At 45.5% G+C, this 23,505-nt stretch overlaps 2 protein-coding genes across 4 annotated transcripts in view; both read left to right on the top strand.

Moving 5' to 3' along the window:
• The window catches only part of LOC126561499 (ubiquitin-protein ligase E3B), a 480,330-nt gene extending 463,729 nt beyond the window's left edge, over window positions 1–16,601 (top strand). The window contains exons 2-8 of one of the 2 annotated variants that reach the window (XM_050217681.1): window positions 12,939–13,112; window positions 13,177–14,498; window positions 14,563–14,734; window positions 14,810–15,811; window positions 15,883–16,012; window positions 16,090–16,254; window positions 16,317–16,601. In XM_050217681.1, coding sequence (XP_050073638.1) covers window positions 12,940–13,112; window positions 13,177–14,498; window positions 14,563–14,734; window positions 14,810–15,811; window positions 15,883–16,012; window positions 16,090–16,254; window positions 16,317–16,601 — 3,249 coding nt within the window. In that variant the 5' untranslated portion in view covers window position 12,939. Of the gene's footprint in view, window positions 1–12,935; window positions 13,113–13,176; window positions 14,499–14,562; window positions 14,735–14,809; window positions 15,812–15,882; window positions 16,013–16,089; window positions 16,255–16,316 lie in introns of both variants that reach the window. The other variant, XM_050217680.1, reaches the window with a different exon arrangement.
• A 4,200-nt stretch (window positions 16,602–20,801) lies between these two features.
• The window catches only part of LOC126562270 (serine/threonine-protein kinase NLK), a 67,520-nt gene continuing 64,816 nt past the window's right edge, over window positions 20,802–23,505 (top strand). For both annotated transcript variants that reach the window (XM_050218730.1, XM_050218731.1), the window contains exon 1: window positions 20,802–21,037. In XM_050218730.1, coding sequence (XP_050074687.1) covers window positions 20,838–21,037 — 200 coding nt within the window. In that variant the 5' untranslated portion in view covers window positions 20,802–20,837. The remainder of the gene's footprint in view (window positions 21,038–23,505) is intronic.

Genomic DNA, 23,505 nt, shown 5'->3' with positions numbered 1-23,505 from the left:
CATTCTGTTCGCCCATAACACAAGAGCCCATTCGATTGCCCATACTAATTACACTTATCGCATGTTCGCATGGCAAGTTTGGAGCTTATTTTCACAGTCCGTGCGGTCGTGCTACCGGCAACACGATGCTCCCTGTAGTAGATCCCGTTTATTACAACATTAATTTAAATTGTTCTCTAGCAGCGGCTGTTCGCTTCTGTGCCGTGTTCCGTCGCCTTTCAAAGGAAAGACAGAGAGAGTTTAAAGTGACATAAAATACCCTCTAACACTCCTATCGGTTGTATCGGTTGCCTACTTTGCTCCCGGTCTGCCGGTGGCCAACAACCAACAAAAGCTTCTGACGACGGCACCGGCACGAGAAGTCCCGATGCATAATGCTATCGGGGCCAGTTAAGATAAGCGCAAAATAAATGGAAGCCGACTCGGCCGACCATCGGTCGGCTTCTTGGGATGAAACGGAGGCTGCGTGCGAACGAAAATAAACAGTTAAAGGTAAAGATGGAGAAGGTGGCATATGGTGGATATGGCGCAGAAGGTTAATTCTGATTTATTTTAAATTTTAGCATAATGTTTGTAGAAGTTTTTGAATTTCTTGGTACAATTTCTTGTGAGGATCATCTCCGCAAAATGGCAAGCTGGTCCAGTAGAAACTAGTCCTTTTTTGTTGGAACTCATTTCTTATCACTCTTTAGACCTCTTAGTAGTAGAACTGTGATCAACTTCATTCACACAAAAAAACCAAGATCCAAACAATAATCATAAAACAAGGCCCAAAATGCCGACTTAGCAAAGCTGTCGCGACGCGTTAAAACATATAAAATATAATCTTGAAGACTTCTTCAACCGAAACCGAACCGAAAGCCTCACTTAATAGCGAGGCGCGATTGATGAAAGAGAGCCACTTTGCGAGTTCGGTTATCAGCTAGTAGCATAAGACTGCTATGCTTGTTTGGTGGCTTCAATCACTGCCATGACCCAAACTACTTACCCGTATCCCCGAAATCCTTCACCGTCGTTGAAGGAGCGTCCTTTTTTGTGGTTCCAAACTGACAGACTTGTCTTTTTTGTATCGTTAAAAACCTGTTAATACTCTCGTCGTAAGCCTTCCCGAGGTGGCCATAAACCCAATTCGGTTGCATTCTTCCCTCCCTGTACACGGGTTCGGGAAGGTGTACTTCAAGGTACGACACACGGGACGACACGCTCATCACGGTAGGGAAGAATGTGGCTCGTCCCTTTGCAGGTCGTATGGTCATAAAAGTTAACGAGCAAACCGAGCCCTGGACGCCGAGTGGACGTGTTCGGATAGCACGTAATATCTCCCACAAGAGCCCATTGAAACGAGAAATGATGCGCTACCTTGGTGTCCCGAGTCATCAACCGACCGTGCCTTGCGACGCAAGACACGCGAGGGCAAGGAGAAGCTGCAAGGACGTGGAGGAGGAGAAAAAAGAAAACCTGAGAACGAGCTGATAAAGAGGTAAAATCGGTACTGGTCGTAAAGTCCGGCGGAGTGACCAGGCGAACCCCGGCGAAGAGTCCTCTAGTGTTTGGGTTCCTTGTTGTACGAGACGTTGCCAACCGCGTTGCCGCTGGTCTCGATCTTCTTCAGTTTTATTAAACTAAACTCCTTTTACCTACTCTCGATCACTCCCTCCCTCTCTCGTTCTCCCATCTCTTGCCAAATCGTTTGATTTACCTTCCGCTTAACGAAAGCGACCCCAGAGAATCGAATGGTCACAGCGACAATAATGGAATCCTTATCTAAAGCTTCTTGGCTACTGTTTAAGGTTTTCTCGGCTTCCATTTCACTTTGGAGATAACCGTTTTGCCGCACGGTCTCTCAAGCACCCACCTCGAATGCTGCGGGTCCGGAGGATCAGTGTTGTTCCTCAAACGGATGCCGGCATCCTTATGCTTCCGGGCGGCAGACTTGACCGAATGACGCGCCGTGCACAACGGCTATCTATCGCGCGGCGTTAGAGCGTTTTCCCCCGATTCTCAAGAGATGAGGCCCCCTCTCTCGCTTGACGCAATCACAATCTAATGCCGTTGTAGTAGCGGTAAACATTTGATCTTTCGGGCCGATCCTGACGATCGCGACCACCCCGCACCTCACCAGCAACATCTCGTGGAACCTATTCTTCACGATATTCTTAATTGTAGTTGGTAGTAAGGGGAAGATCTGGATCTTGCGGCTTGATTTACGCTTATGAAATGAAGTGAAGGTGCTTATCGCGTTGAACACCCTTAGAGACCCATTTGGGTGCGGGAACTCCAGCCTGTTTGGTGAAGTCCATGTCCGGGTCAACTACGAACCACGGGCTCTATGACTAATGGTGTCAATCGAGTCTCGTTTCTTGTCGGTTCGGGACGAGGCTTGACGTTTTTTTTCTAGTGTCGGATACACTAGGGGAAGGTGATAATTGACCCAAAATCTTACCGGTTTTTAGACGACTCTCGCCTTGCCACACATTTTATCGAACGAGTGGGAACGCGCTGTCCTGCTCTATATTAGATTTTGTGTCCGGTGTCTATTCAACAATTTTATTTAAGCCTCCGGGTATGAATCTGTTATCTGAATGACCCAGAATTGAGTGGTTTGCTGGTCGCTACACGGGAGCATAGTGCAGCTGTGTGTTCGGGGATTTTTGGAGAATTATGTATGCGTTCTCCAGATGGCTGATGGTGTGAATACTGTCGATTCTAGTTTAGGTGAAATAAGATTGATTTTATTATTGCTTGAACAATGATTAAAGATCACCTTCTACAGGAGTGGAAGATCGCGTCTGCCTTCTCATGTTTTACTATGATCCGCATCTTAATGCAACGGAATCTTAATAGGAGCGATGACTCTTCCCTTCAGCTAGAAAACACGACATTTCCGAAACATGGGCAACTTTACCCAGTTAACCAGCATTTGTATCATAAAATTGCTTTTCATATGTACATTACTTTGCGCCATAAATTCTAAACATGTGGCAACGGATGCCACAAATACAAGAAATCCATCATCGCTGTTCCAATCCTTTCCCAGCGATGATGAGAGTTCCTTGGTAGCATTTTCGCAGAAATCCCGCCCCATTCCCCGGTTAACGAAAACAAACAAACAACGAGCGAACGTAAAATGATAACGATGCGATAATTAAGGGCCGCTTAATGTAACGTTTAATGTGTTCCAATTCATTCCGGTGGCTCAAATTTCCAGCTACGGGAGCACCCAGTTAGCTGCTCGGCATACTACACGGTGCAGACAATTAATCAGCAACTGCTGCCGTTTGACACGGTTGACAAACTTCTGGTGCCCTCCCACCCACGGGTGGGATTTTTCGGAGCGAGGAGCGTTTACACACGCATCCATTACACGCTCGGCGCTTTCGACGTATCTCGATCACCGGAGGATCGGTGGTGCCCGTGCATCGTGACGCCAGTGGAAATTCGTAAAAAAAACACCAGCATTCTCGTTGTCGAAAATGTTTTGGAACCAAAAATTAACTAGAGAAGGGATAAAAAACAACACGACAGTCCCAAATCTGTCATCTGGTGAAAACGGGGAAAACGGAACGGCAAATCCGACAAGCGCGACACACGCAGACACGCCCTGGGTTCTATGCAAATGGTTTTTATGGCTCGCTCGGGAGTTTACAAGGATCTCGAAGCAACCAGCATGTGCCGTCGTAATGGGACACCCTCGTTTGGACGTCGCTGGACAGCGTCTTGTAAAAGGTATTTTACAGTTAGGAAGTGTCCGGGACGAGCGTCGGCGACAAGTGTCTAGCCAAAAGTGCGCCACCCACTTGTCGCTCCGGTTTCGTAACACGTTCGCAGTAGGGTTTTTGATCAGTTAGATATTGCTGTTTCAATATTTCATTTGTGAACGGAGGATTTAAAACATCCCAACCGAACAATATTAGTTCTCAGATATGTTCAAACAATTTTGAAATCTATTATTTCGCGAGTTTCTAGATCATTCCTTGATGGATCATATTCTTGTTCAAGCTTGCTAAAATTAATTTAATCTGACAGCCCGGCAATCAGTCCTTGCCTCAGGATCTACATTGTAATTTAAGGGCATTATCGGTAGATTTGTAGCAACCAAATCCAAAACAATAAGCTTCGATCGAAGATTTGTTTGAAATACTAGCTGTGTCCTGAGGTTTATTATAATTATTTGAGTATTTCCAATAGCGTATCTCTTCTATCGCGTTCGTGACACAGTTCACTCTGTTCTTTAAACATGGCGGAATATGATCAAAATTTCCACCCGTTTTTCCGGTCATCGACATTATGCTTGTGGAGGCCTTCCTGTCATAAACTGCCAGGTTCTTTTTCTTGGCTCAACGACCCTACAAGGTTACACATTATTGGAGGAACGGTCCGGATAGTCGGATGGACATATTGAGCAACTTCCTACCAACCAATTGCCAACATTCTTTTATCAAGTATAAGCAAGATAATATGGACTTAGCCTTTTAATCATACCAAACCTCTGTAAATTGGAGAATATCGCCATTAAAACGTTCTCTAGAAGGTAATAATATTCAATTTTATCAAAAGACGTCTATTTCATTTTCTCCACAGAATGGTCCCACAACAAACAATTAATTATCCTAACAAGAAATAGGCTCAACATTCACCACGTATTATTGAGACATTTCTCACTAGCACGACAGGCGGGACCCTCAGCTTTGTGGATACGAGATCGCCGGTTGAACGAAGCCTTCCGGCGGTTCTCATAACACTCAAACTTGCTGATTTATTTCCAATCACCAATAAGCATCCAATTCATCGCCAAGATCGTGGCGGCAAAAACCCAAACCAAGCGATCAACCCTCCTGCCCACATCCACACATCCTTTAATCATTCCACCGAGAGAGGGTTGCGCATTTCCAAAACTTCTAAATTCCCGTTCTGTGCCACAAAACCTGGACCGTATTTCACCTCACCGTGGTCGGGCCGTGGCCTGCCTGGGAGGCAATTAGCTAATCTCGTAACATTTCACATTAAGTGAAATCACCCGGTTGTAGAGAGAGAGAGAGAAAGATGAAAGAAAGAAGAGTGATCATCAAAAGGAATAAAACAAACGCTTCGGTTGAGAATGGCAGCAAGAAAGCAAGGAGATTGCCTGCATGCACACATCCAATATCTAAACAAACATTCCTGGGCACTTCGGGCGGAGTTGATCCTCAGGATCTGGCATTTTCCCATCGATCGAAACCGGGTGCCGTAAATTGTCCCCGGCTACTACTTCAAGGTGGTCGTCGGTGGTTGACGATAGTGCAAAAAATGGTTCAGTCTTACGAATCGATAGGGCCGTACCAGCTGAGAGGGTAGCACATTTCGCTTATTATATTTGTATAAATTGAAAATTAATTCCGTTCCGTTTATCAATGAATCGCGGTGAAGACGTTCCGCTTCGAGCAGAGTAAATATCTGGGAACGGGGGTGAGCACGTTTGAGTGTGCCATCCCAACCATCCCAGGCGTATCCAACAGAAGTCGTCGTTTGTCGTCATAAAATAACACTTAAAACCTTCATCTCGCTATAGTGGTACGTTGGCATCAGTCGACGATTCTTTGATGCGATGCCGCCACCGGGAAGATCCGTGGCGGCAAACACGGATCGGTCTGGATCGGACCACGAGATGCCGCGAGAGACTGGGAAGGAAATAGATAAACGAAGGTTCGCTATCCCACCCCGAACAATTAGGAGGGCTCACCGTTGGAGTTTTTATCTAAAAAACTTTTCAAAAATAATATATTTGTTATACGGCGACCCGCGAGCGTATAGGGGCCACGCTGGAAGGGTTTTGAAGTAAAGGAGCTAAAATAATGTATTACTTTGCTGATAAACTTCTGTTTGGCGGCGTTCGCTTAGCTGCTTACGGTGTGGTGTGTGTGTGTGTTGCTCACAACAAAAAATGGGAAGCTGTGAGCTGTATGCAAAGCGAGGTGGCAATCAAAGAAAGACAGTGAGTTCCCGCGTTACGCGAGTTTAGTGGATTTTGGTGGATTTTTTAATATTATCTCACGTTGTGCTTTCATGCGATTTTATATGATAAGAAGACTCTTTTCAGAGTTTTCAGCACCACACGTGATGAGATTTTTAAATGCAATTACTAGCTATCTTAACCCTGTTCCGAACCCCAATTATTTATATCGATTTATATGACTTATTTCTTCAATTCTAGAGTGAGTCAGCTACGTGATTTTAATTTTCTAAGTCGATTTTATTAAAATCATGAGCGCGTGAGGTAAGAAAGGAAATTATTATTCCTGTTAAGAATTACAAAAACTCTATCTTTTCGGTTCTTTAAAGCGCACTTTAATCTTTTACCGCTGTCATGCTTTTACCATAATTTGTGTATCAATTAGCAAGAGTTCTCGGACCGGCGCAGCTCCTGGTGGTCACCGATTCCGCCACTGTTCGAAGGGGTTTTCTGGACCAATCTTCTAAGATTCGACCCATTCAATCTTATTACTGGACAGCGAATTTGACTCGTCATGATTCAGTGGACTGGTCATGAGATTACAAAGTGCAGAGAAGGCGACTAAGGACCAAATTGAGATGTACTGATGGTATTGATGCGTCCACCATCAAGGGCAAAACATTGATTGATCAAGGTTGATCAAGGATTGACGGTGCTTGATAATGAGAGGTATTGGGGGACGTTTGTAGCAGTCCGAGCACTACGTACAGAAGAAATTTCCGTATCGCATTTGACAGTGGCCTTGATCTTATCAGACCTTAATACGTCTTAATGGAGTGATAGTTAGATGCAAAGGATTTTCGTACAAAATAAATATTTGTACGTCAGATAGTAAGGACGGACCAGCCAGTAATTCTGCCTATCCCATTAATTTCCCAGCAAGAAGGAAGCATTTATGGAACGTGCTGCAAGCTTGAAAATATTTATCGAATCATCGTTATTAGCTGATTATTAGTCATTCTAAAATCTATAAACATACTTTGTAGTATGGATTGGTTAAAATTTCAATAACGAAGTGTTGAAAATGTATTAGATAGTGTTAATTTAAATTCCAGAATACTCTTTTCAGCGTATTTTAAAGACTATCTGTACAACAGCAATAGTAAAAGAATGAAATTTCTTTGCAGGGTATCTCGAATTTTGATTATTATAAAATTCATAACAAACTACAGTCAATAACAAAACATTTGCTTAGTATTCTTCTTTAATTAATTCAATTGTACAAAATTTCCTAGAACAATAAACTTCTCATCCCTGCCCCATTCAACTCCCCTGCAAAGTGATCTTCCCGACAGAAAAGTGGATCCATCGACGAAGCTACTCACGGTAGCACCTCATCGTACCGGCTTTCTTTCTTCCCACCTAAGCATCTCCTCAGCCGACCGCTTTCCTTCCTTCCAGGGACCCTTTTCAAGAGCGGAGGCTTAATTTTCATATTTATTTCCCTCACTTCCGATAGCGCCTAATCTCGAAAGCGTTAAAATACATTCTTTCTCAACGGCGGATTAATTTATCTTCGGGACCCGCTTTGTAGTCGTTCCGCCATCACCGGCCGGGAGTGGGTGAAACGATAAACGATAGCCAAGCAAACGGAGGTTTTCGGGAGGAAAACTGGGAGGGCAGTTTTGGAAGGACCTCCGTCGAAGACTGCTTCGACTTCCGTGAACAACCAGCGAAAAAAATAATGATCAAACGCGGTATCAGCAATCGGCAAGCGATGGCCTTGTTTTTCGCTGCTGCTGTTCTGTTTAAGGTGATTGCGGAACACTGGTGTTGGTCTGGTATTTTTTGCTTCATTAACTTACAAACAGTTAAACTAGCTAATACAACGATGCATTCAAAGCAAAATTCTGTATGAAAATAATTATTAAATTTTATAGAAAATAAAGCACACCAAAGAATATTTTTTAAATCAACTTCAACCTGAGCACACAATAAACGCACCACAGCAATGCTGCAGACGGATGCAGTTTATGATCTGCGATTTTTTATCTTTCTTCCTGTCCCCCCATCGCAAAAGGGCTCCCCCCCCCCCCTCCCCTCTGCCACTCCTTTCGTCAGCACGAAAGCCCAACGCACCAAAACGAAGGTGCATCGGGCGTAGCCGGTGGAAGATGCATTTCCGTTGCGACTCGTTCGTGCCTGCCCGTTCAGGTCGGCGCGCGAACCTTCGCCAGTCGGACGGTTTCCTTTTGGGCTTGTGGTGCGCCGCTTGCGATCATAAAATGGAAGACCACACCGAAGCTGAATTATACGAATGTGTTAACAAGACATTTTGAAGTTTATAAATTGCAAACGGAGACGCCTTTGGCGTGCGGCGTCGCGGCCATCGCTCGCAAACAGGGGAACCGATTGTTCGATGCAGGTTTTATTATTGCTTGTAGCTGATGTGCTTTGGGTGGCGTCACACGTTGCATTCGCTTTGCTGTTGCTTATCGTTATGCTTCTCTTGCTGTTGTTTAGGATTATGTTGGTTATAATTGGTAGTTAAAAGTTATTTTCTTGCAAATCAATGGTTTAAAATTATTTGCATTAAATTTTACTTTAATTATTTTGTAATATTTAACCGAGCATGCCCGGTATAAGGCAATTAATAAGGAGGAAATGCTTTATTTCTAATTTTGATTGTTTCAGTCACACATGATGTTGACAATGGGCCAATTATTTTATGGCGATGGGCCAATTATTTTATAATATTGTATTCTTCTTGGCTTAATGACCTACTAGGCCAAGCCGGCCATTGAATGGCCTACTAGACTTCCTTATACCACGTAGTTGAATAGTCAAGTTTCCTTACTACAAGGAAACGGTCCACCTTAGATTCGAACACCAGTCCTGCCGTGTGAAGACCGGCGCCGTTGTGGCCTCGCCACCGGGCCACCTCGCGTATTATAAATTGAAGATGATTTGAAATTTGGTTTTTAAAAATTTATTTAAAAATCCCATTGCTTGCACCTGGGAAATGGGAAACACCTCTGCACGAACCTCAAAAGAAACTGTCAATAGCGTTAAGAATTGTGGTTCTCGTGGCCACTAGACTGAGTTTCCTTTACCGTAACATTCCAGCAAATGGTCTCGAGTTGGCAGGTCAGCAAATATGCCTCCCGGCAGATACGCTTCATTTCCATATCATAGATTCCGGAGCCAGCCGTCCAGAAGAGGTTAAATTCCAACTGTAAATCGTACGAAGTGAGACAGACAGAGAGAAAAACCACACATCGCCTAACGCTAGACCGAACCAACTAAATTCCAAGTCCAAGTCCTCATCTCCACCAAGTTTTGTGTGAAAATTGTTCGAAGCGTAAAAAAAACCAACCCACAAGTCGCGGGCAGATCGGTTGCGGAATAGTCCGCAATCTTGTCTAATTACGTGACCGCTACCGGGTGTGCTACTGAGGCAAAACCGTTTTTTCTTTCTGTACCCATGGTGACGGTGTTCGAAAGATGGCTGCGGGGTGTATGTCACTCTCTTTATCTGACCCTTCAAAGGCGTTCCGACCGACACGGACCTAGACCCCAACGGCAAGCGGGTGGCGTGTGCAGAAAAAAGAGTCGCGAAGCACCTCCGAAACGCCTCGAATCAGCGAAACCAATTAGCGCTGGCCGGTAATAAAGTGTCGTTCGGCGAAAATTGATCCGGGCGTGTTGTTGTACTAGGGTGTGCTTCGAATTTAATCGTCGGGGTTTTTGTTGTTCAAGGAATTGCTAGGATCAAGTATTTCTGGCAGTAAGTCTATTTTATGCTGTAGCATAGAATTGTTTCCAATATGAAGTGTCTTATTGAAGTATTTTTTTTCTAGAATTCTTTGAGAACGATTTCCACTTTGGATCGTTGGATCGTTAATTTAACACAAATAATTGAAAAATATCGGTTATCCCGCTACTTATTCCTCACCCTTTCTCTCTATCTCGCGGAATCGGAAGGCCCCAATCCAAGAACCTCAATTAAGATATCAAGAAAGCTAACCAATTAGAAAGATTACCGCCGATAGCGATCGACGACTGAGGATGATGACGAGCGGCGTTTGGGGGTTTTTTTTTTTTGAAGACAACTCGGCGAAGAATTACTGAAGCCAACGTAGAAAGTAGAATAGCACACCATTTGTGATCACGTGAAATAGCCGTCTTCGTATCTCCCGAGGGCTAAAATGAATTCCTAGAGGAACTCTCTTATTCTGCAAAATATAGACATATTTTGTCTTGCACTACACAAACAGCAGAATCCACACCGTAGGCAATACGATCATTGTGCCTCAATAAACATCCATTCGGGATAAGGATGTTTCCCAGCCGATAGGGCTTTCGGGACATTGCTTTGAGGTATATATAGCGTTACAATTTGTCTCATCCATTCACAGTTTCAGCGTCTGTCTCTTCCGTTTGCCTGTTAGAATTGTCACCAGCGTTGGCAATTTTGCGCACGAATTGCTTTACGATCTGGCGGCCATCCTTCGCCTACCGGTAATGAGCTTTCGAAGCTTCGCTGCAACCATACGCCATTCCCTTGCTCCCGTGAGGTCAGTGCTTGCATGGTTCGTTGCCACTCTTTAGCAAACGATGAGCCGGTCCAGTAGGACGGAAAACATTGAAACGATCATAAACCCAACCGAAAGCCCCCAGTAGGAGAATGGAATGGATTATCCTTTCGGGCTTCGGGTGTTGATGTCCACGGCGGCATTTTACATTCCGGCTGGCCCTTAATGGAAACCGGATGCGGTTCGATGCGTCCGAAATGTGCAAGATTGTTTGTGACACAAACAAGCGGACAATAAAGGCGTCCGGCTAGGTTCGGCGAGGAAAGACAAGATTAGAGGGAACTATTATATTGCCAATGTGTGCCTTTACGGAGCGACAGGAAAAGTGAACCAAATCTACTCAACACGATCGCGCGCATGAGTGAAGGATCCGAGTGTCCGCGCCTGGCACTAGCATATCATTATAAAGGGACACAACAAGGGACACAACAGCTTCTGCTTGCTTTTGGGATGGTTTGCCCCTAATCGCATATTAAGGCTTCCCGTTTCGTGCAGCACAGTCAGGACTCGTACGGTACAAGGTAATGAGCAGGAGAATTTAGTAATTAGAAATGAAAACATGCTCTTGTCGTACCGTGTACCGGAGGTCCTAGAAAGAACACAAGCAACAACAAGATCAATCCCTTTCTTGAACAGCCATCCAATGAGCAATGAGAACACGGGATCACTCGTACAATAATCCTTCCAGCATAGACAGGTTACGGGGAAGAATAGCACGGTGCAGGTGGAGGAGCGGTGAGTTCGGCAGCGAAAAGGTACAGTTGGTGGATGTTGCCGAAAACCTGGAATGATCCACCCAACAAGTGAAGCTACTGTGTGCCTGTCGGTAAAGCCCTTAGGAGAAAAGGATTACACTTGAGTCGGAACAATGTGAACTGGTTCACTTTCTCGAGTGGGTTTCTCTATGTGTGTGTGTGCATATTTCGAGGTAACAATACAGGGCAAGGCTGCGCCAAAAATGAGCTTTTAAGGAGAGGCATTTGTTCTGATCTAAGTCTTTTCTAAGACTGTGTTGAGATGGGTTGTAAAGCGAATATAATAAATATGAGGAAATTATTGTTCAGTATTTCTTTCATATACTTGTAAGCCTGTATTCGAGAAGGCAAATACATCATGTTTAAAAAAGGCTCTGTTATTCAAGTTTGCTAATACAACCTCAAGAAATACTGTGTGGACTGTTTGCATGGGATAAGATATCGGTTGTTTTCTGTACGATCGCCTCAATTACAATCCAAGGCAGCAAGGGAAGTGATTACGATCATTTGTGAATTTTACAAATAATTTAAATTCTGTTGTTGGATGATTTAATAAGATATACACTTTTGGATATACCTTTATTCTATTCATCTATGGCATTACACATTTCAAACCAAATGTATTCTCATTTCTCGTTTTATTTTTCAATAACTAAAGAGATTTCATACTATCTGATCTGATCACCTTCTAACTGTCATTTTGAATCATAGCGAGGAGTAGGAATTCCAGTTTAGCGTACACATTCCGCTTCAAATTTAAGATCGATGATGCTTTCGATTTTGTGGAATAATCAACATCATTAAAGTTGAATGAGTATGTAAAAATTTCGTTACTTACCATATTCTTATAATTTCAACTTATTTTAACAAAAACAATGTCTATTTTTTCTTGAAAAATATTCACATTCCATACACATGACCACTTGCACGCCCTTAGTGCATGACGAAGAATTTGACAGCGAAAGAGAAAATTACACACATACACGTACACACAGGCCAGATAAAACAACAATCACAACAGCTGAGGCACGGGAAAATTTTCATGTGTTTTACTTTTCGTGACGCAAAAAAAAACGCGAAAATCAAATAAAAGTCCGCGTATCGTGAACGGTTTCCATCAAAAGGGCCGTAAACATCATCTATTCGTGACGAATTACATCATCAACATGCATCGATAAGGTACGGCGGGGGACTTGTTGTGTGTGTTTGCCAGGAGCGGATCGAATTTCGTGGTTGTTGATAAGAAGGAACGGCTCGGCACGAAACATACAAAGCGAAGGGATTGTGTAGATGTTAGGCAAAGAAAGATGCGTTAAACGAACCGCCATCCGCCTAAACCATGCAGGAAACCAGGAAATAAGAAAGATTTTTAGTTTAGCTTTGACAAATGGTGCTACACGGTGATATGCAATTTTGCTTAGTTTGTTGCACTTCACTAGAGGCGTGTTAAACGACCACATTCCCATACAGAGCCAGCACCGTCTGGCAGGGGGTGTCAATTAGCAGGATCGTGTTTAATGGCTCTTGCTCTTCCCCATTACTTTGGTTCACTTTCTAGCAAACGGGCCCCGTGGTGACAGTGAAGTGGCCTCGGTCTGTGCGACGAATCGGTAAAAGTTCGCACAAAAAGCAACAACAACAACAACAGCCGGACAGAAGTATGTTTGGCCGCACCGAAACGAACAAGGACAGCTTTCTCGTCCAAACGAAGGCGGCACGGGAAGAGCGTGCCAATGAACGGGCACAGGAAGAACGGCGGGACCGCTCGATACTGTTGCTGCAGCGTAACATCCGTGGCTGGCTGGCACGTACCAAGTTTCGGCAGAGAATTCTGTAAGTGTTTTATATTTCGATTAGGTAAACAAAATTAAGAAAAGCTCAATTTCTTTTCTTTTAGAAATGAATTCGACGAATTGCTTCCACCGATCGCAAACGTCGGTAAACCGGTCGACCTTAAACCAAACCTTGCCGTGTACGGTGCCGCAAGCCACTTCCTACTCCAATGGAAGGCGGAAACAGCCGCCCCCGAGTCAGCCCCACAAAGGGAACGGCTAGAACGACTGTGTCGCTATCTTGTCGCAAGTCTCGAGTCGGATTCAACCAAAACGAGCTACATTGGCGTTGCGTTCAACAAAGAGCTCAGCCTTGCCTGGATCCGGCACATAAAGAAGCTGCTGTACCGATGCTGCACCGCGATCGAGCTGCTCAAGCCCGAAGTGCACAGCGATAGCATATCATTGGCCTTATATCTGCACACGCTGGTCGCATTTACGTCGATCAACAGTTGGGCGTTGTTGCGGAATAAATCGCTGGCCGGGCTGAAACCCGGCATGACGCAACTGTGCGCGAACGTGATGGGTGATCTCGTACAGAAGGGTTTCTATCTGACGCTGCGTAATGTGCTGGTAAAGGGGACCTGCCGTCCGGTAGTCAACTTGAAACCAATTTCCTTAACCGCTCTCGTAACGCTCGCCCTTCGTCCACTCGTATCGTCCGGGTACAGTGAGAATCTGCTCAGCCAATTTCTCGTGCAGATCCTCTCAGTACCCGGGATGATTATGCAGCTCGAACAGTTCACACCGGAATGCCTCGTAAGCATCCAAACGCATGGGACGCTGGAAAAAACGCTCGATCTGCTGAGCGGCGAACAGTCCACCAAGTTCGTGGTTGCTAGCCTGCAGAACAGCAACCTTCTTGCGCTGCTTGCCAATCTGGTGCATCTGTACTATCTGGAACCGCCGGAAAATGCGTCCAAACTGGCCTACCCTGCTTTCACGTTTGTCGTTACGCAGCTGCTGAACGGTATACTGAACAGTCTTAGCCAGGCCGGTGGTGCGTTTACCCAGTGGCACGAACTGTTGGGATGGTTTTCACCCGGCAAGGATCGGTTGCAGCACGAAAATTTGCCACTCATCAAGAAGCAGATCCATCTGCTATGGAACCATCGGATCGTGAAGCTGCTGCTGGGCGACAATCTGAAGGAGCTGGCCGTTGGGTACGAAACGATCGACTATCCCATCCCGAGTGGGAACAGTACGGGGAATTTGTTGAAGCGTGCGCTTACGTTCGAGCGTAGCTCGATCAAAGGGCAACCGAACAAGGCGGGAAAGATGTACCGGAAGCTGGGATCGGGTGAAGTGTCCCGGGTGGCACTAACCTGCTCGATGTATCACGGTGCGCTGAGTGCGCTGTCCCAGTTACGGCTGGATATACTTTCCGGTAAGAATGGTTCTGAATTAAAAAAAGCCTTTTAATTTTTAATCTTACATTTGCTTCCTCGCAGGTCTTTGCTATAACGATACGGTGCTACACGATCTGTGGCTTCTGCTCGGATCGATCGGTCCCAACTGTGGTCTGAAAGGCTTCATCGAGCTGCTGCAAGTCAGCCAAACGAATTATGCGCCACCATTGCTGCTGCTTTCGCTGTTCTGTGACTGTATGACCCACTACGTGACGTGAGTGCTCTCTTGCTCCCTTTCTCTAATCGTGACCCCATTACTGATCTTCTCTCCATATTCTACTACTGGCAGTATTTTAGACGACTTGGAAATGTACGAACAGCAAACTCCATTCACGCTGAACGACTATATCGTGCTGTCCCACTTTCTGAACACATTCCTGTACCGTACCATCCAGGATCAGATACTGGACGCGAAAACGGCCACGAGCGCACCGCTGTTCGTGTCCATACACACGCTCCTACTGTGCCTGTATCGTCGCGATTGTCGCCGTCAGTTTGCACCACCGAATCATTGGCTAATCCGCGACATACGACCGTCCCACTTTCTGGCCGATCTGGAGAAGGGCAAAAAGCACACCCAGATATTGCTGCAAAAGATGCCCCACATTATCCCGCACGAAGATCGGGTGCAGCTGTTCCGGAAGTTTGTACAGAACGAAAAAGCGGTACTGGGATTGACGGAATCCGCTTGTGCTTCGCCTAGCTCCGCACTGGTTACCGTACACCGGGATCGTATTGTGGAGGATGGTTATCGGCAGCTGGCCGCATTGCCTCCCCATGGCCTTAAGGGTGTGATTCGTGTGCGCTTTATCAATCAGCAAGGGCTGGACGAGGCGGGTATCGATCAGGATGGTGTGTTTAAAGAGTTTCTCGAAGAAACGATCAAGCGTGTTTTTGATCCTTCGCTGAATCTGTTCAAAACGACCACCGAGCAACGGCTGTATCCTTCTCCGACCTCACACATGCAGGAGAATCATTTGGCACTGTTTGAGTTTGTCGGGCGTATGTTGGGCAAAGCGGTGTACGAAGGTATTGTAGTGGATGTGCCGTTCGCTTCATTCTTTCTGTCGCAAGTGTTGGGCCAAACGCAGCAAGCACTGTACAGCTGTATGGATGAGTTGCCATCGCTCGACAAGGAACTGTACCGGAGCTTAACGTTCATCAAACACTACCAAGGCGATGTGGCGGATTTGGATCTTACGTTCAGTGTGGATGAGGACGTGATGGGAAAGATAGTGACGCACGAGCTGCATCCGGGTGGGAAAGCACGGGCAGTGAATAATGATAATAAGTGAGTTGAATGCAGCTATTCTTGCTGGGGATATTAGGTTTATTAATTGGCTTTTTTTCGTCTCGTTACAGGATTAATTACATCCACTATATGGCTTACTTCCGCATGCACACACAAATCCGTGATCAGACGGCCGCCTTTATACGCGGATTTCGGTGCATCGTTAATCCGGACTGGTTGGCACTATTTTCCACACCGGAAGTACGTTACTCAAGTGAATAAGTTCACCCCAAAATGCTTCAAAAATTATTTTTCTTTCTTTTTATGTGTTGGTTTAGCTGCAAAGGCTGATATCGGGCGACACATCTCCGCTAGACTTGAAGGATCTGCGCAAACACACCCAGTATTACGGTGGTTTCCACGACGGTCACCGTGTGGTCGGTTGGCTGTGGGACATACTTGCCAAAGATTTCACCGAGGAAGAGAAAAAATTGTTCCTGAAGGTATGTTTTGAAGTTTGAGGTTCCCAACACGGAAAGCTAACTGAGTGTCTCTTTTGTTTTAGTTTGTAACGAGCTGTTCGAAACCACCACTGCTTGGCTTTGCCCATCTGGAACCTCCCTTTTCCATACGCTGCGTTGAGGTGGGTGATGATGAGGACATTGGCGATACGGTTGGATCCGTCATCCGCGGATTCTTCACCATCCGCAAGAAGGATCCGCTGAACCGATTGCCCACATCGTCCACCTGCTTCAATCTGCTCAAGCTACCGAACTATCAGAAGAAGAGCATGCTGCGGGACAAGCTTCGGTACGCAATATCTAGCAATACCGGGTTTGAGCTTTCGTAAGAATGCGGTATCGAGACGTCTTCCCTTTCGGGGGGAATTTGTGCAAGGTAGGGGGAGGCATATATAATCCATTAAACTGTGATAGTAAGCGTAGGATACTCATTGTGGCGGCGGACAATTGAGGCTTGGACAAGCAATCGTTCGTGTAGCGCTGCAATGTCTTCTGTGCCCCAAGAATGAATATCCTTTTCGTGTTTGTGTGGTATTTAGCTAAGCGCACCTGGGGCAATATCCATGCGAAAATCCAATAAGTTTAGGTGTGCAACAGTGCTACAGAATTGAACCCAGTGGGTGCGATTTTCAGTGTATCGCGATGTGTGTGAACCGGTCGGTGTATATCAATAGTAAGTATATTTATAGCATTGCGTTTGATGTGCGTGTGTGGGATGTGTGTTTAACAAAGAAGGAACTTAGTAATGCAATCGGAACCGGAAACTGTAAACGTATCAAGTGGTGAATGTCGAGTAACGAACACGCGAAAAAAAATGTGTTTATTTTATATATTGAAACATTGTAGCGTTGTATGCGTAGAGTGGATATTTGTGTAAAAACATTGCTAATCTAATATTTATACTGTGTGTAGGAAGGATAAGAAAGTATTTTTTGAACGTGTCTAGAGAGCCGATTATTAGAGTGTTTATGTGTGATGCATGCGTCAACAAAAAAACCGATAAAAATACCGTTGAAAACGGGTGTACTACACATTATATATTGTAAGGATGTCTTCTTCGTTGATGCAATATAGGGGCAGCTCCAAAAACGTACCCATACACACCCACCCTACGGGGGGGTTAGAATTTGTAGAATTGAGGAGAGAGGAGGGGGGGGGGCGGTGCTTATATGCACATAACTGCACCCAACCCAGGACCAGGAGATGCGGATTAGCATTAGCAAGTAACTGAAAATCAATCATACCGTTGATTTATGAAAACATATATATACGGGGACGAACGTGAGTAAATGAAATATTGTGGGAGTTTGTGGTATGGAACGATTATTCGACAGCAAACAAATCATTGTAATAATAAAAGTAGTCTCCTTAAATTGTTGCGTAATTTGTGTAGATTTTTAAAATTTACTGGTGATTTCGAAATATGAATGGACGTGAGCTGTGTCTCGGGTATTCCAACAGATGACGCTACTGTCAGTTATGACTCGAACTTCACAGAAAACGAGTGCAAAAATATTATTATTATCTAATGAAAACTTATGGCAGTTGATCAGAAAAATTAACGATATGTATTGGAATTATATTTTAGTATGCTCAAATTGAGATATGGCATTAATTTTAACAAAATTATTCCCTTCCTTCTGCTCGGTAACATCTGTCAAAGTGCACCAGACCGAGACCGCCACCCATGCACGCACTTTGACAGCGAAGCCCTTTTGACAGTGGCAGTCAAAAGCCAAATGTCTTCTTCCTGCGCTGCTGCATTAGTTCACGAGAAAAATTGGTCGAGTTCGGACGTGTGGGACAACGGTGTCGCTTCGTTTGGCATTCGATTCTGACACGATTCTAGGCGGCGGTGACGGCAGCGGCAACGGGGGCGTACGCAAAAAAACACACCCTTTCGTGCACAATCTACACACGCACCAAACAACACCAGCTGCTGAACCTGCCGGACGCGATACATTCTCGGGCAACTCGCGGAACACGCACGGAAACGCACCACCAAGCCGTCGCAAGTGAAGAAGTAAGTGTCGCTGGTAAGGACGCACACACACACACGCACAGGCAGACGTCGACGGCAGGAAAAGCACGCGTCGTAACCCAGGCAACCCAGAGGCTGGCAGAAGAGTAGTGTGTGGTTTTTTGTGACCGGCGAAGAGAAGGATCCTTTTTTTCCTTCTCCGTGCGTGTGTGCGTGTGTGTTATAGCCCTGGGAACAAGTACCACCATTATTATTCCCTTACCGATTCGTCCTTTGTGACAGCCTCTAGCGAGCCCTTTTCCGCGACCGTTCTGCTCATCCTGTCGGGCGAATAAAGATGGTGGTATTAGTGGTGGTAGCGGCGGTGGTGATTGTCTAGAACCCTCGTCAAAAAGGAGATCTCGCACTGTATGCGCTTTGTAGTGAAGCACTGTACGTGGTGTAGCAATAGTAGGCGACGACGACAACGAATGCGTTGCCAGTATGTGTATGGTGGTTGGTACGTGAATGTGTGTCGAGTGTAAACAATATCCTCTCCCAATTTAGTTTTCTGTTTCCCAAAGATCGGATTTTGGAGCAGTTTTAAGCATCCAGTAAACTTCATCCCTTGACGAATGCTCCAGTGTGTTTCATTGTTGTGTTCGTGTTACCGAAGAATACTGCCAATAATTGAGGAAGAAAGAAGCTACCCAGCTGCATCTATTGGTTTTACGCAACACACACCCTCGCGAACACGCACATCTTCCCCGTCAACGGAAAGCTAGCTTTGCTTCTCCGCCGTGCGTAGTGTGTGCACATTGCTGTCCTTGATCGTTTGTGTGTTGGGGCGGCTGCACACATACACGCCATCGTGTGTAAATACTTCCTCGGTTTCGCACTCGCCAATAACACGTAAAGTGGATCACGCGGAGACAAATACGCGACCTTCACACAAAAGAGGTCTCTCCGTTGTCCAAACAACAGCTGACGAAAGCTGTTTGCGTGCGTGTGTGTGAGTGTAACAGCAGGAGAAAGCATCTTTGTAACCGGAAGCACCGCCAAGAAGCCAAACATAATCGAACGAATCATCTGTCACATTGGGGCACATTGGCCCACGATTAGAAGGGCGCGTGTGGAGAAGGGTGAATGGTGTGCGTGCCACGGCCTGCTCTACACAGAGTTGTGAGTATTTAAATGGTCGAAGAACGCAATACAGTCGAAGGGAAAGTGATATAATCGACAGTGCGTCGCTTGTTCTTGCTGCTCGTGGTGGCCCCTTGTGCGTGTGTGTGGTGGAAATTAGTTTTTGGCAAGGAAAAGTCACCAAACCGCAAACCCGTCAACAATTAAAGTGTTTGGTTTGGCGTGTAAAGTAGGCACGAAAAGATCGCATGCCTTCTTAGACCCATCCACCGTCTACCGGACCCGGGTGACTCAGAAGAGAGCACATATTTTTTGTGTGGTGCACATTTCATCAGTCATTGCCATTACGATTAGTTGGCCTAGTGGTCTGGGAGTGTGAATGTGTGCGCTTGGTAAATCATGCGTGTGAATAGTGTGTGTCTGCCGTTCTACGCTTCTTCACGAGCCCACAATTCCTTCCCGCCGTTAACCTTGGAATCAAGAATCCTCACATATGCAGGGGTAACGCATCGTTAATTGTGCAATAAGAAAAATTAATGGCAAATAATTACTAGCGTCTTAAGCAACAACCACAGCAATCAGGAGGAAGCGAAAAAAAAAAGTTTTAACATCCAAGCAACAGCAAAGGAAGAAAGTTTTTTTTAGTTTGTGATTTTTTGTTGTTGTGAAAATTAGTTAATTTTGTGTAATATAAATTTTAACTTTTCATTCGATTTCAGCTCAAACAAAAAAACGCAATCGAAAGCAGAGTAAAAGAAGCAAATTTTGCTTTTAATAATTTTCGTTAACAAAAAAAAAACCCGTGATTGTGCGTGTATGTGTTTTTTTTCTTGTGTGAATGTGTGAAAAAAGCCTACTGAAGATGGGTGTGAGTGTTCGGTCAAAATAGTGGTCTGAAAATTGTTTTTTTGTTTAAATCCCTTCTTCAAAAGCAAAAAAAATCGAAAGCTCCAAGGAAGCGCGACACAAAATCCGGAAGTGTGCAAACACACACATACATACAACACGCGCGTGCGAAAGTGTTTCCATTGTGTGTAGCTACGAAACGCACGGTGAGAGCGAGAGAGGGTGAATTGAAGAGAGGGTGAAACAAAGAGGAAAACAAAAACTCTTCACCACACACGCACGCAGTGTCTATTGTTTTGTTGTGAGTTTTCCACCACACAACTCGCCCGGTTCGTTCGTTCCGCATTTCCCCCAAGTAGCCGGGCCGTATTTTCCGGGGTTTTCACGCATCGTTTTTCACCATTAGTCATCGGGCCTGACGGGCATTGTTTAACAGTGGCCAAGTGAAGTGTGTTTGTGCGTGTGCTTCTCTGTTAGCTAGCCCCAAGAAGGCTCTTTGAGCAAGCGCCACCCGACCTGCTCCCAAAAAAAAAAAAAAAACGACCATCGTCGGTTGACCAATAAAACACCCGTAGGTAGTACCGGAGAAGTGCGTTGGGTTATGCGCAACGGCTGAATGGCGGCTGTCGGTGGCCCTGCCAGGCAATCACGGGGGGTCTCCATGAGTGTCTCGATGTCGCTGGTACAAGGAGGAGCTGCCGGTGCGCCGCAGGGCGCCATCCTGGCCGCGGCCGCACCCTACTTCCAACCGCCGGCCGTCCCACAGGATGTCCAGCCGGATCGACCGATCGGTTACGGTGCATTCGGTGTTGTATGGTAAGTGATTGATTCTAATCTCTGTGTGTGTGTGTGTGTGTGTGTGTTCCGTTTTCTGTGATTGCACCTTTTTTCTCTCTATCCGATCCCTGATAACCTTCGTCCTTCGGGGATCGAGTTGTTGTGAGTAATTTAGTTTTTCAATTTTAGCGTGGTGAAGCTGCTCCACCTTTTGCTTTTGCTGATAAAGATTGGTCTGGATTGAGTTTAAAGGAGAGCTGTTTCAATGTCATGAGTTAGTGCGATTACTGGGTGATAATCTGATCCTCAGAATTGGGGGAGTTTTTCGGTGGTACTCGACGGAAATATTCTCAATTCTCATCTGGATTATGCCTCGTTACTTGGGACCTACTATCCAGGTAGAGAGATCAATGAAGGAACCTAGATTTGACAGGCCAAAATATTCAAGGGTGACAGGCCAAGATATCCAGGACGATCCAGTGGCGATCCGATGAAATTCGTTGAAACTTAATTGAAATACTCTTAAAACTAACTTAATATCAACCTCAATATCGTTTAATATTTGCAAGATCCGTGTGAAGGTAGAATTCAATTCCGCACTTGAGGACATCACTGACGACAACTGAGCACACTGATAAACTGTGCCAAATCCGGTCACCCCCAGGGAGAATTCACCAGGTCTAGGTTAGTCTTGCCTGGAATGGTTTCAGCTGACGGACAAAAAATAGACAACCGCAAAACGCAAGCATAAAAATAGCTGAATCAATCGATTCCTTATTAGCCGTCGTTCCGTTGTTCCCGCGGAAATGTAAGGTGAAGGTTGCCATTCCTGCCACGGCCGCAATGTGTGGTGTGCGCGGCAAACAACGGGTATCAAATGGTCAGCTGATAAGGATGGTCGCATCTTATTCTTCCCGGGACCGAATAACCTACTGATATGCCGAATCCCTTGTGCGCCAAAGTACACGGAAAGTGTGGGGTTGGGGAACAAAATTGCGCGATCGGCGCGATTGGTAATTGGGACACGACCTGTCAGTTTGTGTTGTGTGCCTGGAAGCGCGGGAAAAAAGGTGGTAGGGTGCGATAGCGAGCTCCAGACAATTGCACTTGCAGCGTATGAAGAATGAGGTTAGCAGATGTGTTTGTTCAAGTAGGGTTGGAGGTGGATTCTTTTTTAAGAAGTTTTATGGACACCAACTCCCATCGATGGTGCTAATAGACCTTGAAATACATTCCGGTCAAAGTTTCAATTCACACTTGTGCGGGAAAAGTAGTGTCAGAAGCGATGGAATCTAGGTCTAAAGCGTTGCCTTCACCCTTTTTGGTGGGCACACCTTTTTTTTTGGGGAGGTGATTATCAGTTGCTTGCAAGGTGTCTTTTGAACGAGGTACTGTGCGACACACCAAAGTTGTCATATATTTGTTATTACTATTTAATGGATTTTCAAATAAATACAGCTCAAAATATAGAAATTTTCTAAAACTGAACACTTCTTCTTCTATGTGGCCTGTGTGAAAATTGAGCAGGTCGTGTAGACATGACCAGGTCGCCAATCCGTTTCCAGGAGACTCGGTATAGGGCCATCCACGGCTGCATCCGATCTTCTACAGGTTTGACTCCACTTGATAAACCCAACGAGCTCGCTGTGCTCCTCTACGCCTCGTGCCGAACGGTTCGCTGACGAGCCCCTTCTTGGTGGGGCATGAGTCCGGCATCCTCATCACGTGCCCCATCATTCTCTTTTGCCACACGTCCTGCTCGCACACACCACCAAATATAGTCCTTAGCACCCACCGCTCTCCGCTTTCGCTGCTTACGTTGTTGTCCGTACCAAGGTAGCAAGGTAGCAGAACTCCTCTACCACCTTGAGATCGGCGCTATTGGCTATTGGCCTCGCGTTTCAGTCGGGTGTAGGCATCGCACACCGCCGCAGTTGTCCTTCCGGTGATGTCATCCGCGAAGCTAAGGAATTGGAGAGATCGGGTGAAAATCGAGCCCCGGGATGTCGAAGCCCGCGCTTCGCATGACACCCGCCAGAGCGACAGGAGAGTCCGCCCCCTTGCCTCAGACCCCGGCAGCCGTACAGTTTCCCAGGGAATCCGTAGTTCGGTCCGATCAATTATATCGTGGGCCGCCTTGAAGCCAATGAATGAAAGGTGGTGTGTAGGGATCTGGTGCTCTCGGCATTTCTGGAGTATCTACCGTAGAGTAAAGATTTGATTGGTTGTCGATTTGCCTCCAACAAAAGTTGATTTGTTTAGCTTCAGATGTTCTGAGAAGGTTTTCTTTCTAATAAGTTAAGCACAACCAAACTGTATCTCTCTGTATCTGTAACTGTATCTCTCACCAAACTCTAACTGTAGGTCAATCTCTCGAACTGTTGCTGCCTACTGGAGGATTGTCTTAGATTTATGGATGCAATGCTTAGATTTTATTGATCTTGCTTAAGACAGAATTTATGTCTTGGATTTTTGACGGCAGTTGGGATTAAATCCATCCTGTCCGT

This window comes from Anopheles maculipalpis, chromosome 3RL (genome assembly GCF_943734695.1).
Source record: "Anopheles maculipalpis chromosome 3RL, idAnoMacuDA_375_x, whole genome shotgun sequence".
Classification (NCBI taxonomy): Eukaryota; Metazoa; Arthropoda; class Insecta; order Diptera; family Culicidae; genus Anopheles; species Anopheles maculipalpis.
This window is presented reverse-complemented; position numbering and strand designations above follow the sequence as displayed.